The 19,913-nt window shown below is 42.8% G+C and overlaps 1 protein-coding gene across 3 annotated transcripts in view; it reads left to right on the plus strand.

The window, feature by feature from the left end:
- The window catches only part of ACTN2 (actinin alpha 2), a 93,645-nt gene extending 74,691 nt beyond the window's left edge, over positions 1-18,954 (plus strand). For all 3 annotated transcript variants that reach the window (XM_056113610.1, XM_056113608.1, XM_056113609.1), the window contains 9 exons: positions 3,380-3,488; positions 5,240-5,380; positions 6,331-6,513; positions 10,580-10,714; positions 11,392-11,571; positions 12,135-12,281; positions 12,824-12,889; positions 15,125-15,283; positions 16,904-18,954. In XM_056113610.1, the coding sequence (XP_055969585.1) occupies positions 3,380-3,488; positions 5,240-5,380; positions 6,331-6,513; positions 10,580-10,714; positions 11,392-11,571; positions 12,135-12,281; positions 12,824-12,889; positions 15,125-15,283; positions 16,904-17,062 (1,279 nt within the window). In that variant the 3' untranslated portion in view covers positions 17,063-18,954. The remainder of the gene's footprint in view (positions 1-3,379; positions 3,489-5,239; positions 5,381-6,330; positions 6,514-10,579; positions 10,715-11,391; positions 11,572-12,134; positions 12,282-12,823; positions 12,890-15,124; positions 15,284-16,903) is intronic.
- Positions 18,955-19,913: the final 959 nt, after the last annotated feature.

The raw sequence follows: 19,913 nt of genomic DNA on the forward strand, positions 1-19,913 counted from the left end.
GCAGTGGATGTGAGGCAACTGCTCTTAAAAGTGGGCAGACTTGGGGTGGAGGGATAGTACAGTGGGTAAGGCACTAGCCTTGCATGCAGCCCACCCCAGTTCTATCCCTGGCACCACATACGTTCCCCCAGCACTGCTAGGAGGGAAGCTGAGTGCAGAGTCAAGAGTAAGTCTTAAGCACAGCTGGTGTGGCCCCCAAACAAACACAAAGTGGGCAGACTTGCCAACGAAGCATATAAGCATGTTTTGCATACAGGATGTCCAGAAACTGATCCCCATCCCATGCCCACCACCCCTGCCACACACACACAAAGAATGGACACACTTTATTAATTTATTTATTTTAGTGAAGTAAGATAGTTTTTATTGAACAGAGCTTACTTAGGAAAATGTGAGGGGCTGAGGAAGGAAGCGGAAAACATGTTCAAGAAAGAATATGAGCTTCAAGTGCAAGCAAAGAGGCTGGAGCTATAGTACAGTGGATAGGGCATTTGCCTTGCACGTGGCCAACCGGGTTCGATCCCCAGCCTTCCATCCCCTGAGCACTGCCAGGAGTAATTCCTGAGTGCAGAGCCAGGAGTAACCCCTGAGCACTCCCGGGTGTGACCCAAAAAGCAAAAAGAAAAAGAAAGAAAAAGGGCAAGCAAAGAGACATAGATGCAGCAAGTGAGATACATGTCCAAGAGAGGGGGCAAGCCAAATTGACAACTTCATGTGATAACTTCATGTGTACAGAGGGTGTGTGTGTGTGTGTGTGTGTGTGTGTGTGTGTGTGTGTGTGCGCGCGCGCGCTTTGGGGGTCAGAACTGTACATGCATGGCAAGTACTGTACTGCTGAGCTACATCCTGTTCCAACAGGGAACTTCTCAGTTCCTTACCCCCTTAAAGAACTTTAAGAGCAGAGTTTGAGCTATCTCCTTTACTCAGTACAGGGGGTGGGGGGTACTATTCAATGAGGATAGCAAATTTTGTTTAAAGTGGGGACCCCAGCAATGAACCATTACGTTAAAATTCAAGGTGAAATGAATAAACTTAAAGCCTGCACCCTACAAACTTGTGGCAAGCAGCAGTGGGTACGTGTGTGGCTGCCTGCAGCTTATACACAGCCTGGAGCTGGAGGCACTGTACATGTACTGTCCCAACGCTGTGCATCAGCTCAGTCCCGCTCAGTGTGTTAATTCACCAGACAGACATGAAAGATAGCAACCAGAAGTGGTATTGGAAGAGTGGAGTCAGCAGTTTTCCATGTTGTTTACTGTATTCTGCCTGAAGCTGGGACAGAATTGAACCAACACAGATGAGTTTGGTGCTTTGGAAGGTGTGAAAGCTGTTAGCAAACTCTGTTCTCCTATTGGGGAGAAGTAACTGAAGTTAATGAAGCTCTTGCAGAAAATCCAGGACTTGTCAACAAGTCTTGTAATAACGATGATTGGCTCATCAAGATGCCACTCAGTAGCCTTTCAGAACTAGATGAACTAATGAGTGAAAAAAACATATGTGAAATACATGAAATGTATTAAGGACTGAAAGTGGAGCCCTAACTAATGAAACAGCTTAATCTAGCACAGTTGTCTTTCATTACTGGAGGAAAGAGATTGAATATCACAGATTCTAAAAGCAGCAACAGAAAGGCTTTTTGCCACAATGCTACCAAGAAGAAAACACCTCTTAATTTTCTTATGATTACAGATCAGCACTGGATGCATCTTTTCCACAATGCCCAATCATTTTCAGATGAGGCTTCAGATATTATAATCAGATTTCCAGGCGCTATACACATGCTGTGGTTAAAAGCTACTTTATGTGTGAGTGTGTGTGTGTGTGTGTGTGTGTGTGTGTGTGTGTGGTGGATTTATTTAAAAGAAGTTATTCAAAGATAACATTGTTATCTTAAGCTTTATGTAATGTAATTTGCTTACATTCATCCTTGGATTTAGGTCAAAATAGTCAAAATACTTAATGATCTCTCCATTGGCAATCACCTGTAGCGAAGTCTAGTTGTAGTTGTATGGTGCCAAATGAACTATCCTATTTTAATTTTGAAATGTACTGGTATGGTTGGTGCTATTTTTTGGTTTGTTTTTGGGCCACACCTGGTGGTGTTAAGGGTTTACTCTATTTTCTGTACTCAGGGATCACTTCTGGCAGGATCCACAACCATATGGGGTGTCAGGGATTGAACCCAGCTTGACTGTGTGCAAGGCAAGCACTCTAATCACTGTACTATTGCTTCAGCCCCTGTTGATGTTACTTTTCTACAATAAAGCAACAGCTATGCTTTACAGTAAGAACACTTTAATAATAAACCGTTCAACTTCAAAAATAATAAACCTGGGACTAGAGCAATAGTATAATGGGTAGGGCATTTGCCTTGCACGTGGCAGACCCGGGTTCAATCTCCAGCATCCCATATGGTCCCCCAAGCACCACTAGGAGTAATTCCTGAGCACAGAGCCAGGAGTAACCCCTGAGCATTAATGGATGTGACCCAAAAAACTAATACTAATAAACTTAAAGGAAATGAATTTGATAGAATATAAGAGACTTTCCTTTAAAAGCACCTTATCTTGGCTTATTTTTGAATAGGTCTTTACACCCCTATGACTGTCCGATTAAAAGGGTGATGCCATTTTGTATAGGATTCACTCATTTCCCCCTGGAGTGACTCTGTGACCCCCACTGAGAATTTGTTGTCATGGCAAATGAAAATTATTTTGCCACATAGCCAGGGCTGGTGAGGATGGTTGACTTCCTTTAGGAAGGAAGCATCTTGTTCTTGTGTGTTGCACTAGTGACATGCAGCTGTGCTGTTTACCTAAAAGAATTTTTCTGTGCTGAGGAGACCAGCCTTAGAAGACCCAGTGGCCCTCCTGTGGCCTTAGTGCTCCTCCCAGCACCGAGGCCGTGCCGTTCCAGAGGAGCCAAGGACACTATGGGTTGCAAGCTGATACTGCCCCGCTCCCCACCCTCTTGACTCATTTGACTGTTCCAGTCACTGTGGCTGCAGAGAGGCCCACAGGGACGTCCTCTAAGACAGATAGTTGGCTTCACTAACAGGTACATCGCCTCTTAAAAATAATTCCTCCCTGGGCCTGGCCAAGAAATGAAAGGAGAAGAAAGTTCAACAGCGGCATCGAGAGGGCGGGGTGTTTCTCTGCTTAGAAATCTGTGGACCAACAAGCACGTTACTTACTCTTTAGCTAGTAAAAACTGCCTCAGAGGATAGTGATTTGTTTGCAAGGGTGACAATGAATAAAATTCTGAAATGCCCAGCTCATCCACCGTCAGCTTGGACACAATTTCCTGTTTGTTTTCAGTCTGGGTTCAGTTTTCCTCTTCTTGTCTGGGAAAGTTAACCTTGATTTTGTACTTCTCATAGTGAGCTGGACTATCATGATGCCGTGAATGTCAATGACCGGTGCCAGAAAATTTGTGACCAGTGGGACAGACTGGGAACGCTTACTCAGAAGAGGAGAGAGGCCTTGGAGGTGAACTCTTACAGCCACCTGTTGACACGGAATCTTTTCATAGGGGCTCATTAATTCTCAAGTATTTGTTTTCTGTTTTTTTCCATGACGTGGTTTGTCTAGCACATTGCCTCGGGAAAGGACACTCTAAGGGGAACAGACAAAGTGGGGGAAAGAGGGAAATGAAAAGTTGGTAGCTTTGCAATATTATTTATTTATACATAGGTGAGGAATATTTTTTGAGTTAGAGGGGACTAAAAGTCCTGTGATACTGAGATTTTCCAGTAGTTTTTCATAAGAGTCAGTTGAACTGTGCCTGAGTTAGGAAATTGGGAAGAATTGAATGGGAAATAAGCAAAGGGAACCATTCCCCCCAACCGGCAACACGGTGAATTTGGCCTGAACAAGGCCTCCCTCAGAAGCATAATGTGGCTCATGTTTTAACTCTAGCTAATTATTGTTCTTCTTATCAGAACTCATGTGGGGCTGGAGCAGTAGCACAGTGGGTAGGGCATTTGCCTTGCATGCAGCCAACCTGGGTTTGATTCCCAGCATCCCATATGGTCCCTGAGCAACACCAGGGGTAATTCCTGAGTGCAGAGCCAGGAGTAACCCCCGTGCATTGCTGGGTATGACCCAAAAAAGCAAAAAAAAAAAAAAAAACCCTCATTTGATGTGAAGGAAAGAAACAAGAAACAACTACCACTTTTCTGAGTCTGGGAGCACTTTTGTTGTTGTTGTTTAGGGGCCACACTCAGCAGTGCTCAGGGGTTACTCCTGGCTCTTCACTCAGGGATTATTCCTGGCATAGTCGTGAGACCACATGAGGTCCCAGAGATCAAACCCGGGTCAGCCACATGCAAGGCAGTCAGCCTACCTACTGTACTATCTCTCTAGCCCTGATGACTCTTTTTTTTTTAAATAAAAGCCATGACATCCAGCTTCCTGGTGCTAAATGGTAGTTACATGCCTACCTAAAGAAAGAAATCCTGAGAAGTGACACAAAGCTCAGTGCTAGGTTTGTAGGATGCATACTTCACTTGTAGAGGCCTTGGGTTCCTTTCCTTGCATGCCAAAAACAACTAAGAGAGAGGAAAGACCCAATATGTAACAGACCACATGAACATTTTGAAATGGGAGGAAAAATGAATCCAAATATAGAAGACTTACAGACACCAAATGCCTTACGAAGCAAGTAGAGCATCGGCCTCTATTGCTTGAAGCCTTGTGCTTTCCTATGCCCAAAGTCACAGAGGAGCTCGCTGTTCAATCCTGAGTGAGGATTAAACTGGAGGCATGTGATGTTGAGGAAAGCCGGCACTGACTCTGCACAGTGTTAACAATAAAATGAGAGAGAGAGAGAGAGAGAGAGAGAGAGAGAGAGAGAGAGAGAGAGAGAAAATCCCTGACTCTCCTGTTTTCTAGCAGTATTAGGCCACCAGCTCTCCTAAGGCAGAAAGTGCCGCAGTGTCCTCTGTGGAATCTGTTTTCAAAAAAGTTGCATGTACTAGAGGACTGCAAATGTTCAAATACTTTAGAGAAGATTACTCAGGATGCTGTTAAATCTTAATAGCATTCAGAAGGTTTCAGAAACCTGCATGGTTTAACTTAATCATTTGCCCATCTGTTAATTTTAGGAATACGCACGCTGTAGATTAGAGCATCGTGATGAACAAAATGCAGAGAAGTTTATTGCTCTGGACATTTTTACGGTTTTGGAGATTTTTTACCTTCCCTATGATAATACTTGACTTTATTTAACTAATCTCCAGAGAACTGAGAAATTGCTAGAAACCATCGATCAGCTTCATCTCGAGTTTGCCAAGAGAGCTGCTCCTTTCAACAACTGGATGGAGGGCGCCATGGAGGACCTGCAGGACATGTTTATTGTTCATAGTATTGAAGAAATCCAGGTAATAGGACCCCAGCTCTGCACTTAAATTGCACTAATTGTGATCTTTTTCATTTGTTTTGTTTATTTTGCTTTTACTAAGATGTAGTAAGTTAGACCTAAACCGGAGTTCAAAAATAGCGAAAGCAAGCTATTTTTTAAACTCTTTTTTTACTTCTTACTTTCAATTTAGACAGCATGATTTATATAGTTGTTCACAATGGTTTTCAGGCATACAATGTTCCCACCTCCAATCCTGCCACCCCCTGTCCCCATCCCTCCTCTTCGGATTCTCCGAGTCCCCCAAGCTGACTCCTTGACTGAAATTTTTTTTTTTAATTTTATTTTAGGCACCAGAGTTTACGATACTGACAACAGCAGGCTTCATGCATAACACATTCCAGCATCACACCCTTCATCACCACAGTGTCAGCTTCCCTCCACCATGTCCCAGGGTCCGAACCCCACCGCCCCACCCATTCTCCTTCAACTCCCTTGCAGTGATATGCTTCCTACTAAAGACCATTTTAAGTTCATGGTCATAATTTGTGTCTCATGCTTGCAGTAGTGTTGGGTCTAGTGTTCTAGGTGTATACAGATACTTCATCTCTCCACCACAGAGACCTTTGCCCCTATGTTATTTCCAAACCTCCTCTTGCATTCTTCCTCCATTTTTCTCCTTCCTTGGCATTTTCATTTTGTAATGTAGAGCCAGTATTAAAACATAGACACACACACAATTTTAAAAAGATTTCCTATTAATAGTCATCAGTTTCTCTGCTACCCTTTTACCTTATTTGCAGAATTTAATTTTAGTGCACAAGGTCGCTTTTCTGAAACATCAAGCATGGTTTTCCTTGCAAGATTTCTGCAGTTGTCAGGGCAGTCACATGGTGCAAAAGCGCCTATGATGTCTGTGAAACAAACACTGAAATACAGTGGCCTTTTCTCTGTTTTGTGTCTCTGGGGTAGAGTTTGATCACTGCCCATGAGCAGTTCAAGGCCACGCTGCCAGAGGCGGACGGGGAACGGCAGTCCATCATGGCCATCCAGAATGAGGTGGAGAAGGTGATTCAGAGTTACAGCATCCGAATCAGCTCAAGCAACCCCTACAGCACTGTCACCATGGACGAACTCCGGATGAAGTGGGACAAGGTGCGCTACTGGATGGGGTGTCGATGGGGTTTCATGAAACCAAGGTTGAGGGAATATATAAAAAGCCTGAAGGATTAGAATGCCTGCTTCCATTCCCCATTGTCTCAGGGTCACTCCTCACCCCTTTCCACCTCAACACACCCTCTCCTTAACCTTTCCTTCACCTCACATCTCACTGCCATGGGAATCTCAGTACTGTAGGACAATTCTTAGATTCTGTTGCTTTTGGCATTTTGTTATTTCTACTATGCTTCTTTCTGCTCCACACATATGAGAGAGATATTCTGAATCTCAGGGCTGGAGCAATAGCACAGCAGTATGGCGTTTGCCTTGTGCGCAGCCACCTTGGCCTAGCCGGGTTCGATTCCTCCACCCCTCTCGGAGAGCCGGGCAAGCTACCGAGAGTATCTTGCCCACACAGTATAGCCTGGCAAGCTACCCATGATGTATTCAATATGCCAAACACAGTTCAACAAGTCTCAAAATGGAGACGTTACTGAACCCACTCGAGCAAATCGATGAACAATGGGAGGACAGTGTATGTTTGTGTGTATTTGTATTCGGAATCTGCCCCACTCTTTCCTTACTTCACTTAGTGTAATAGTCTCCAGCAAGGGGGGGGGGATGTGTATATATATATATATATATATATATATATATATATATATATATAATCTCCTCTTTGTCCAGGCATCTGTTCTTGGGCACTTGGTTGTTTCTCAGATTTCAGCTATGCACATGTCTTTTCTGAATAGGGTTTTGGGTTGTTGGATTAGATGCTCAGGACAGAATTGCTGGGGTCATATGGAAGCTAAATTCTTAGCTTTTTTGAGGAGTGTCTATATATTGTTTTCCAGAAAAATTGAATCAGTCAACATTCTCACTAGCAGAGGATGAGGGTTCCTTTATGGCACATCTTTGCCAACACTAGTTGTTTTTGATTTTTGATGGATGTGTGCTACTTTCACTGATGCGAAGTGATATCTTATTATTGTTTTGATTTGCATTTCCATGATGATTCTCTCCCAGTCTGAAGAATGTCTTTTTATTCTGGACATCATTTCTTTTGCAATGTAGAAGCTTCTTTTTTTTTTTTTCATTTGGTCACACACAGCAATGCACAGGGGTTACTCCTGGCTCTGCACTCAGGAATTAATCCTGGCAGTGGTCAGGACACCATATGGGATGCTGGAAATCGAACCCGGGTTGGCCGCGTGCAAGGCAAACTCCCTACCCGCTGTGCTACTGCTCCAGCCCCACAGAATCTTCTTACTGTGATGTAATCCCATTTGTTTATTTTTGCTTCCATTTGCTTGGCCAATGACATTGAATCTTTGAAGATGCCGCTAGATTTCTCTGTCATGAGGGTTATGCCTATATTTTCCTCAACATGTTTTATGGATTCATGTCTGAGATTGAGGTCTTTAATCCATTTTGAATTGGCTTTTGTGCATGCTATGAAAAAAAGAATCTGAATTTGTTTTTTACATCAAACCAAACAGTTTTCCCACTGCAATTTGTTGAAGAGGTTTTCCTTGCTCCCTTTGAAATATGTTTAGCTCCTTTGGGGGGTGGAGGTGGAAGGCACACCTGGTGGTTCTCAGGGATTGCTCCTGGCTCTGCACTAACGTATCACTCCTGGTAGTTCTCGGGGGCCTCATGGGGTGTCAGGGATTGAACCTGGGCCAATAGTATATGAGGCAAAAGCCCTGCCTACTGCACTGTCTCCTGGGCCCCTGAATACAGTTAAGTCTTAAATGCCAATCAGGATCATCTGTGGTTTGTAATAAAAGAGTACAAATGACTTGTCTTAAGGAAAGTTTTACAGATGTGGCAAAATCAGTAGAAGTTATGACACTAATACCATAAACTTCTAAAAGTCACAACTGATAGTTTGGGGAAATGAATTTCCCATTAATACTTCACTTACAATTTTTGGAATATGGGACAGACATGTTCTAAGAAATTCAATTACAGAAAAATTCCTTAGAAAACTGTGATGAGGAAACTAAAGTACTCCTACAACTTTAAGTTATGACAAACTATCTGCAAACAGAGTCAGAGACAAAATAAGATCATTTGAGCCTTTTTGTCTCATTCTTAAGAAAAAAGTATTTTCAACAACACAGTTATCTCAGTGTGAGGTGTATGAGCAGACTGAGCCTGTGTCTTAGACTATCTCAGAGCATATATTAGACTGCGCAATACATAGGTTAAAACATATGCTCAGTATGTATTACATAAGTTCTTTAAGGATATTTGAACTGACTTTCTATAAAAACACATGCACGTGCATCATTTAGTTATAAACTGTGCAAAAGAGAAGGGGAAAACGCACGTGGGAAGCTGGAGAGATAATAGTTGGAGATTTCATTTAAGCTTTACATTTAGCTCTTGGTCATCTGATAGCCAAATTGAAAAGGGAAACAAGCCCATTGAACCAAGTAGTTTCCTTGAAAGGGGGGAAATTTTTCTTTTTACTTCTCAAAGGGATATAAACCTTTTTTCCCTCTGTTGCTGAAAGCTTAAAGCAAAGTGAATTTTTCTAACAAACATTGAATAGTAATGTTTAACAGCAGTTTTACTACAGACATACCACACGAACCAAGTAGCTTTTGGTCTGCTGACTGTCAGCGCACAGAGCCCACTCTCAGATGAGAGAGCAGAGGGAAAAGTGGGATGGGCAACGCATTGGCCAGGCACAACCCTTCCCTGTGTTCAGCATCACAGAGACACTGCACTCAGGTCCCTAGGAGAGGTTCCTAACTTGCTTATGTCTTGGATCCCTTTGAGAGTCGGGGGAAATCCTTAAAGTCTTCCTGGTAATACTCTTTGTAAATTCATAACAATATTTGTAACAGGGGCCAAAGGGATTGTTCAGTGGGCAAGGCTTTGCATGTGGCTGACCCAGATTCTATCCCCCAAACCCCATAGGGTCCCCCAGCCCCTGCCAGGAGTGAGTACATCCACTCCAAGATAAAAGTGTTACAAAAGAAAAGTATTCAACTATAGTTTTGGGGGACCGAAGAGATGGCTCATGGGTCGGACTGCACGATTCACATGCAGGAGGCCCGCGCCTGATCTCCAGCACCCACTGGGAGTGATCCCCAAGCACCAAGTCAGGAATATTCTCCAGCATTGCCCTAAAATGTGACCCTTAAACAGAAAACTCAAAATAGCTTATTTTTATAGCCATTAATGTTACTAAAATGGCTTTTTTCATAGGTCTTAAACTTTTAAAATTGGGATATAGTAATGTATGTATTTGTTTCGCTACTATCATCTTTTTTTTTGTTCGCTTTTTGGGTCACACCCGGCAATGCTCAGGTACTCCTGGCTCTGCAATCAGGAATTACTCCTGACAGTGCTCAAGGGACCATATGGGATGCTGGGATTCAAACTCAAGTCGGCCACATGTAAGGCAAACACCCTACCCGCTGTGCTATCACTCCAGCTCCCAACTACTATCATCTTTAAAAACAACATCTAGTGAGGACTTAGCCTTGAGCACAGAGCCAGGGCTGAAGCCCTGAGCACCACTGGGTGTCGCCTCACAGAAAACAAGAGCAGCATCTAACGGATGCTCTGATCACTTTGAAGTAGGGATGATTATACATGATATTTTGAGAGGCAAGCAAACACCTGCTTTGTGAGAATATCTGTGCTTTCTACTACAGGAAAGCCCCAGTAATTTCAAAGTACCATCACATTTATTGTGAAAATTCACTTGTAGTTAATTTTTCCCTCATCAACTTTGAAAACCCTCTAAACTCTGGACTGTTTAACAGGGTGTCAGCCCTGCACGCCAGAATCCCTGGCTGTCCCTGAGACAGACTTATCCACTGCAGCAGGCGCTGAGTGGCAGCAGGGCTGAGCTGGGTTCTCCTTTCAATTCCTAGAGTAGGGCTGTCCACTCCCCCAGGTGCCTCTTCACTTCTTCCTCCCCTCCCCTACCCCACCCATCCGGATGCCCGCCCCACCCACTCTTTCAACTATTTTCTCACATCTTGGCCAGTTCTGTTGGCCCAAAGCTGGCTTCTCACCCTCCTTCCCTTCACCTCAACAGGTGAAGCAGCTGGTGCCCATCCGGGATCAGTCGCTGCAGGAGGAGCTGGCCCGCCAGCACACCAATGAGCGCCTGAGACGCCAGTTCGCTGCACAGGCCAATGCCGTCGGGCCCTGGATCCAGAACAAGATGGAGGTAGGTTGGTCAGTGCCTTGGGAGAGATTTTTGGAAGCTTCGATATTAATTCCTGGGTTGACTCAACATCAAAATGTCTTATTCTGTGGCCTCTAGTCACCCACTCACTGATGAGAGCCATACATGTATTACTACAGCTCTATTCTTTGCATTTCCTGGGCTTTGTAGCCTGTGTGCACTTACCAGCAACTGTTAACTGTGTGTGTGTATGTGTGTGTGTGTGTGTGTGTGTGTGTGTGTGTGTGTGTACAGTGAAGGCAGACAGATCTTGGTTCATTTTTCCCCCCTTTCTCTACAACAAGGGAGCTTGGTCTACAGCTCCCTTTACAGGAAAAAAATATTGCTTAGTGTCCCCCACCTCCCTGAAATCTGCCTTCCTTAAGCAATCAAGCAGAAAGTGCCTCCTAATTGTACTTGAGGCTCACCTCCCCCTACCAATTATAGTACCCCGCAGAGGGCATTACCTGCCCCCTTGGGAAATACTGGAGACAGACGAGAGCTGGAACTTGTCTCATTCTGCCGTACTGTCCCCATTTCCGTCTCACTTGAGAAATCCATTCCCTTAGCATCTGACTCTGCCAGCTTGAGGTCTCAGGTAGAGCCAGAGTGACATCTCCTCCAGTTCCCACTGAGCTACTCACCTGGTCCTCCCCCCACCCCCTTCCCGCCTCTGTTAGGAGATTGCCCGGAGCGCCGTCCAGATCACAGGAGCGCTGGAAGACCAGATGAACCAGCTGAAGCAGTATGAGCACAACATCATTAACTACAAGAACAATATTGACAAGCTGGAAGGAGATCACCAGCTCATCCAGGAGGCCCTGGTCTTTGACAACAAGCACACCAACTACACCATGGAGGTAGGGACTGTTTCACCTTCGAAGAGATCGTTCTTCCCACCCGTGGCTCTGTTTGTTCCTGGGAGGAACAAGGAGGAAAGGTAGCTGAGCTTTTCCAGTCACAGTGTATGAAAAGGCTTTGTGAACCGAAACAAGCCTTTAATCAATCCCCGTTATCGTCATCACTGTCATCATCACCCATCTCAGCACTGAATTCACAGCACTGCTTCATCGCAAATACCACAGATTGGACTGTTACATTTCTACCAGTTTGGTTCATTTGATCTCCCTGGGAGCCAGCATATATAATTGAGTATAATCAAGTGTAATTCAAGGTCCATCCCACTATTTGGTAAATGGAAAGACATTCCTTAATAAGAAATAGAACATACATCCACCAAGTGGATATATTTTATCCACCTTGTGTATTTTTCCCTATTAAAAATCCTCTTTCACTTCTGAGTGGCTAGCACAGACTCTTGCTAACGGAGGATAAGTAGAGAACTCTCCTGCTATAAATATGAAAAGGCACGATTGATCTGCTACAAAAGTAGAGCTGATCATTTCCTTTGTCTTCTTGTTAGCACATTCGTGTTGGATGGGAATTACTGCTGACAACCATTGCCAGAACCATCAATGAAGTGGAGACCCAGATCCTGACCAGAGATGCGAAGGGCATCACCCAGGAGCAGATGAATGAGTTCAGGGCCTCCTTCAACCACTTCGACAGGGTACCTCATTCTTTCTAGTTAAATACTGAGGACATTTTTCAAGTGTTTTGAGGGTCTGGGGAGATGGTGCAGAAGTTAAGGGTATGCTTTGCATGAGACCGATCCTGATTTGATCCCTGGCACTGCATGGTTCCTTAAGCCCTGAGCCAGGAGTAGCCTCTGAGCCCCACCAGGGCCCAAGAAAGCATCCTCCATTCTCAGAACACTTCCAGTATGTTCTGTCATCCCTAGGTGGCAGTAGTTGGATCCTGGACAATTCATTTTCTATCATAGTCGGTGCTTTGGTTTGGTTTGGTTTGGCTTTGTCACTGCTTTATGCGGTCTCTGTTCTTTTCTGTATTTCCCCCATTTGCTTTTTAAGAAATGATTTTGTCACAGTCCATGGTGGGCTCCACCCTGCTCTGACAATTAGTGAGTGACCTTTGTGTTGCCCTTGTGTTGCCCAAGTGTCCCTTCTCTTTCTGGGGCTTGTTCACTTAGTCAAGTCACCTTGCTCCTCTTGCCTAATTCTCAGCTTCTCTGGTCTTTGTATTTATTGACAGAGGAAGAACGGGCTGATGGATCATGAGGATTTCAGAGCCTGCTTGATTTCCATGGGTTATGATTTGGTAAGACGTGAATTGAAATTTTTCTGTCGTTTGCTGTGCTGTTGAACTAGGATTTAGCTGATAAGTGAGAACTGGTTTCAAGCATAGTAGTACATTGGGACTGCTTCTTTCTCACTCTGTAGGATAATATACATATATTTTAATTTAATTTAATTTATTTATTTTAGCTGGTTAGCCATCTATTGTATAAAAGTAATTTTAGAGCCAGAGTATATAGTTTTATTCAGTAATTGGTCAGATTTTCTTCTAGTGGAAGAAGAGAACATAAGATTTTCTTAGGACTTTTTAATAGCTTTATTGATCTGTCGTTCAGCTATCATACCATTTACACTTTAAAGTGTATATATCTGGGGACTGAAGTGATAATACAGTGGGTAGAGTGCTTGCCTTGCATGTGGCCTTCCAAACTTTGATCTTCAGCATCTCTTGTGGTCTCCTGAGCTCTGCTAGGACTGATTGCTGAGCACAGAGCTGGAATAAGTATTGAACTCCTCCCCCACCTAGAAATTAAATACGGTGTATATGTCTTCAGTTCACTTACGGTCCCCTGAGCATCACCTCCAGGAGTGTTCTCTGAGTGCAAAACCGAGTCACCCCTAAGCACCACTGGGTGTGGCTTAAAAACGAAAACAAACAAAAATTTGTATATATCTCAATGACTTTTAGTATCCTGATGATTTCTTTAAATGCTTTTTCCTTAGGCCAAGAAAACAGCTCAAGTGGCAGAACACATGCCTATCATGTGTAATGCCCAAGTGGATTTCTAGGTGTGGCCCCTGTAACAAGTATTTCAGGACCAGAGAGATAATACAGGGGCTAAGATGCTTACTTTGAATGGAGCTGACCTGGTTTGATCCCAGGCAGTAGCTGTGTTTCACCAAGCACCACCAGGGGTCACTCCTGAGCACAGAGCCAGGAATATACCTAGAGCACTGCCATGCAGCCAAGTGTATACCCTCCTCTTCCCCCCACCCACCCATTTTTTTAAAAGTTTTTTCTTTAAGATAAAAATTTCTTAATAATTGGCTCAGAAACCCTTTTATTTCCCTGTGGGCTATGATAATGCCAGTGTACCTTCATTTTTGCTCTTAACCTATTAATATGTATTTGAACATGAGTTACTGTGATTTCCCTCAAATCAATAAAATAAAAACCATAAAGGACATCTTCTGAGCTGTATTCTAAATACATTTTATAGTCAGAGAAACATCCAGTTCTCTTTGAAATAATCTGCCATAATTTTGGCATTGGGGGTAAAGCAATAGTCTAGCAAACTTGCCTTGTATGCAGCTGACCTTGTATGGTTCCCTGAGCCCTGTCAACCACAGAGCCAGAAGTAGACCCTGAGTACCACTGGGTAGTCCCCAAAACAAACAAAAGCAATTTGTTAAAATATAAATCCTGAGACCAGGCAAATGACAGAAAGGAAGAAATCCGGACACATCGGAGCTTTCTGCTTAATGCTCCAGCAACTTTTTTTAAAATTTATTAGTGAATCACAGTGAGGCACAATTATAGACTTACAAAGTTTCATGCTTACAGCAACTTTTAAAAACATTTGCTGGCAGGGAGCTGAGGAAGTAGGTCTGTGGTAGAGCACTTGCCTTGCATGTATAAGGCTCTAGGTTCAATCCCCAGCACTGCAAAGCAAAATACAGAGCAAAATACCACAGTAATATAAAGAGAAATCAATTTCAAGACAGCTCAGAGAGAGAAGGAGCCACCAAGTAAAGGATGCTTGTAAGGCCCGCTCAGGATGGAAGATGGCCACTTAATACCTGTATTGCAAACCACAACACCCAAAAGGAGAGAGAGAGAGAGAGAGAGAGAGAGAGAGAGAGAGAGAGAGAGAGAGAGAGAGAGAGAGAGTAAAAGGGAATGTACCTGCCACAGAGGCAGGGGGAAGAGGGGAGAGGATGGGGAGCATGGAGGAAGAGATACTGGGAATATTGATGTTGGTGAATGGGCACTAGTGGAGGGATGGGTACTCGATCATTGTATGACTGAAACATAAGCACTAACTGTACCCCACAGTGATTCATTTAAAAAAGTAATAATGTAAAAATTTTTTAAAAATTAAAAAAATGAAATTTATTTCATAGACTGCAAAGAAATGGAGGGGAACTGTTAAGTTTTCAGGGAAAAAGCTTATGTGCCAGTATGGAAAAGCAGAAAAGTGGCAGTGCTCAGGGTTGTGTACTTGGTAAAATAAGGCTCTCTGCAATCTGACCTCAGGGTGAAGCTGAATTTGCCCGCATTATGACCCTGGTGGACCCCAATGGACAGGGCACAGTCACCTTCCAGTCCTTCATTGACTTCATGACTAGAGAGACAGCTGATACCGACACAGCTGAACAGGTCATCGCCTCCTTCCGGATCCTGGCTTCTGATAAGGTCTGTACTGATGGGTTGCTTTCTGCACTTCGGTTATTCTGCTGAAAAGGAAATGGCACTGCAAGTGAAAGAAAGGCAGTTTGATCTTAGAGATTTTTTTTCTACCATGTCAATATTGTTTTGGGGAGGCTGGAGCAGGTACAGCAGGTAGAGCCCTGGCCTTGCACAGGGTTGACGCAGGTATAATTCCCCATGCCCCTTCGGTCCCCTGAGTTCACCAGGAGTGATCCCTAAGCACAGAGCCAGGAGTGAGCCCTGAACATTGTCAAGACTAAATAAACAATCAAATTAAAAGCAGCGCACGAGATGCAGTTAGTACCAGCAGTAAGATACTCACCTTGAATGCAGCAGACTCAGGTTCAATCCTCAGCACTCCATCTGGTTCCCCAAACCCCTCAGAACCAGGAGTAAGCCCTGAGCACCCACAGGTGTGGTCCTAAAACCAAAACAAAGAGCAGCACATCTCCATAGCCATGGTGCGCCCGAAACAGAGAAGCGGACGTTCTGTTCCTGCCATTTGTGCTTGGACCTCACGGGGAGTTTTACACAGGAACCCTGGGTGTCTGTTTTGTAAACTTTCCACTCTTTGTTGGTTTGTTATTTGTTTCATATGTGCAGGTTCAGCTGCATTTTACATTCTGGGTTAGTAGATATGACTCAGAAATCAAGAAACCAGAGATAGCTCGAAGGGTTAATAAAGGCTCTACACATAGGAGGCCTAGGTTCCATCCCAGGTAACACCCTCAGGAGTGACTCCCTAGCATCATGCCAGGAGTAATCCCCAAGCAGTGCCATATATGGCCTCAAAACAAAAACAAAACAAACAGAAAGAAACTGAAATCTTATGTTATGGAATGAGAAACCTTGAAAGATCAGTAACCCTGACCTTGAGTAACTCCAGACTCTGGAGTAAAGTTAATATAGCCATTTACTCCCTGAAAAAAAATAAATGACAGAGGCTGGATAGTACAGTGGGTAGGGCATTTGCCTTGCATGCGGCCAACCCGGGTTCAATTCCCAGGATCCCGTATGGTCCCCCAAGCACTGCCAGGAGTAATTCCTGAGTGCAAAGCCAGGAGTAACCCCTGTGCATCACTGGATGTGACACAAAAGTATAAATAATTAAATTTTAAAAATGACAAGTGTTTCAACACACATGCTATAAGAATTAGGTAGGAGTTTTAATTACAAGTGTGGAATATTTTTATTACATTTCCCCAAAATTTTTAAAAAACACAGTATACATAAATTCTGTTTGGACTCTATGACTCTTTTAACCTGTGACCTAGGCGGAGAGGAAAAGGACATTAACATGCTAAAACAGATCAGTGCACATGTTTACTACCTTAAAATACCAAATAAGAGGACTGGGGATAAGGTACAGCAGTTAAGGTGCTTGCCTTGCATGTAGCCCACCTGGGTTCAATCCAGGCATCCCATATGATCCCCAGGAGTAATTTCTGAGTGCAGAGCCAGGAGTAACCCCTGAATACCTTTGAGTGTAGCCCAACTCCCTCCTTCCCCCCAGTGCATTGTGGGTCATTAGTAACACTGCTTCTGTTCCACCCGTTTTCTGCGATCAATTTTGCATTGATCATGAACATTTGCATGTTTTTCCAGCCATACATCCTGGCAGAGGAGCTACGACGAGAGCTGCCCCCAGACCAGGCTCAGTACTGCATCAAGAGGATGCCCGCTTACTCGGGGCCAGGCAGCGTGCCTGGTGCTCTGGATTACACCGCCTTCTCCTCTGCACTCTATGGGGAGAGTGATCTGTGAGGCCCAGGTTCTGTAATTGTTGATCCCAATCAGAACGCAATAAAAGCTCAAGCCGCGGTTGATTTCTTAGAAACTTTGACAAGCTTTATTAAGTTAAAAGAGAGAGAGAAAGGGGGAGAGAGAGAAAGAGAGAGAGAGAAAAATTTTTTTAAAAATAATGCCAGCAATGTAACCTGGCTGAAATTCAGTTTCTATAGTTATGTGGCAGTTTGCTTTGATAGGTTTCTTCTGAATTTTTTAGTTGAATGTGATGGAATGTCAGGTTGTTTGTTTCTTTGCTAAAACTGAACCGATTACTTCAGTAATATAGAATTAGGATCATCTCGGGGCAGAAGGAAACATTTTAAATGGGAAATTTCAAAGGTACAGAAGTTTAAGTCCAGGAGAAAAAAGTTGCTAACTTGCTAAATGTTTGCTATTTTTAAAAATATTCTTCATATCAGTATGCTTGTGTGATTCCCCCTAGGGGAATCCAGTTAGGGATATTAGTATTTTGCTTTCTTGACTATCCAAAGATTAATTGTGTTTAGTATAAATGGTATTATCATTTCTTTTAATGAATTTAATAGTGTGGGTGACACTTCCAGGGAATAGAAACAAGACTGCCTGAAAGATATTAAAAAAGAGAGAGAGAGAAGATTTAGTCTGCTCTTTGTTATTTAGACTGCATAATCCAATTCGTAGTTTCAATGCCTTATTTTTCCTCCAAAGTAGGGACCTCAGGAAACAGGAAGTCAATATAATGGTCAGGGTGGAAGGTAGAATCGCAAGATAAAGTGAGTTGTTCTTTTTTTAAGGTTATTTATCGATTCCAGGTTTTCTGCTTTTTCTAGAGCTTGTTAGGATAGCTTCTCAGGAGTTTACTGTGTATGGTTTGTTTTCACAAGAACAGGTATCTATAGTAATAGTTTATAGCAAATCAGAGAAACAGAACCCCAAGAGCTCTCTAGGTAGAATTCTTCATGCTTTTAGTTTGATGGTAGGGTAAGGATGAATCCCCAACAACAGTAGAGGTAAGTTCATCCATTGCAGAGCCTTTACATATCTTTAGGTGAATTCTTTTTTTGGTCTAGAAGGCATTACTAGAACTTTCAGCGAGCATTTGGCATGGCCTGTGCTCAGTGCTGTTATTGAAAAGTTCTGAGTCTGGCTATGTCTGCATCCAAAGTCCCATTGCAGAAGACATTATCATATGTGCTTCCAGCATTGTCTTCGTCTCTTCAGTGTTTATTCAGTTTTCTGCTGATGCTTACCTGAATATCACTCCCTGCTCTGTTTTGTTTCGTTTTTTTTTTTTCATCTTGTTGACAGCTTGTAGAGAATAAAGCAGGAATTCTTTTTATATCTGAGTCCTTAATGATAAGGACGTGAATTATAAACAAACAAAAACAGTTACAATAGCAATTCAAGTGTTAGAAAAATTAACAGTTAAGTGTCTATTACAAACAGCTATTTCCTAACAGCTGGAAATATATTTTTCTTTCATAACTGTCTGGTAACTTAATACATTTACCAAATTGGCCCATTTAAAACCTTGAAGCTTTTATAAATTTTGTTTCATTTGCTTAATTTTATTGTCATTGGCAAATTCCTGAAATGTCTGAGTACTTGAGTTTAATGCTGAATGCTTTTGGGATGGTGGTTAGGTGAATTCTGACTCCTTATTTTATTTCAAGCAGGTGCTATATTTTAGCCATATACATTAAGGCAAATCTGGGAAGTTGTTCTACCTTTGAGGGATTTGTGGTGTTTTATGATGGGAATAGGTAGCTTATCTACCTAAAATTTTAATATCTTTACAACACTCAGTCAAGAGAATGGATCGATACTGTTTGCTAATAAATGAAGGAAGTAAACTCTGAAAACACTTAATAAACATGTTTATACTCTCATTTCAGAAGTTATTTTTATTTCTGAAGCTGAATTATCCATTAAACTTAATTTGTAAAAGAAAAGGAGTCCTGTTTTTTATTCTTACAAACAGTAACTGATTTGTTAATCTGTTAATCTCATACTACCTCAATTAAAATTCCCCTCATATTTTAAAACTTTCATTGGCTTAGTATCTGCCTCCATTAAAGACATTCAGACAGATTTGTTGGGGAAAAGGGGAATTTGAGATGAGGTATGAGGGTGGAATCAATAGGAGGTGAGAGATGAATGTTTTAGGAGGTGAGTGGACTAAGAATGAAATTTTACCTAGTACACTTCAGAATCTCTGGTAAGGGGCTGGCGCGATAGCACAGCAGATAGGGCTTTGCCTTGCATGCAGCCAAGCTGGGTTTGATTCCCAGCATCCCATATGGTCCTCTGAGTACCGCCAGGTTTAATTCCTTCCTGAGTGCAGAGCCAGGAGTAACCCCTGTGCATTGCCGGATGTGACCCAAAAAGCAAAAAAAAAAAAAAAAAAAAGGAATCCCTGGTAAGTACTTAAAAACTGTGTGCAGCTCTTTCCACCATCTTAGATTCTCGTGGAGGCCTGGACTAATTAAATGACAGAAATGCCTGGAAGGCTGTGGTCCGAAAACATTTTTTCTGGCTATAAATGGGGTCTCTGGAGCCAGAGGGAACCCCCGGTTCTTCTTAAAATTGAATGTGTTTATGCTCAGGATAAAATGGAATTCTATCTGGGCAAGAGATGCACAGACGTGTACAAAGTAAAGAAGACCATAGTGACACCTGGTGGCAAACCTAACAAAACCAAAGTAACCTGGGGAGAGATAACTCATGACCCTGAAAACAGTGGCCTGGCCAAATTGCAAAAGATTCCAAAACAACCTTCCTGCTATAGAATCCATGTAATGTTGGGTACATCCTCAAGGCATTAAACTTATTGGAAAGTATATAAATA

This window comes from Sorex fumeus, unplaced genomic scaffold (genome assembly GCF_029834395.1).
Source record: "Sorex fumeus unplaced genomic scaffold, SorFum_2.1 ptg000021l, whole genome shotgun sequence".
Lineage (NCBI taxonomy): Eukaryota > Metazoa > Chordata > Mammalia > Eulipotyphla > Soricidae > Sorex > Sorex fumeus.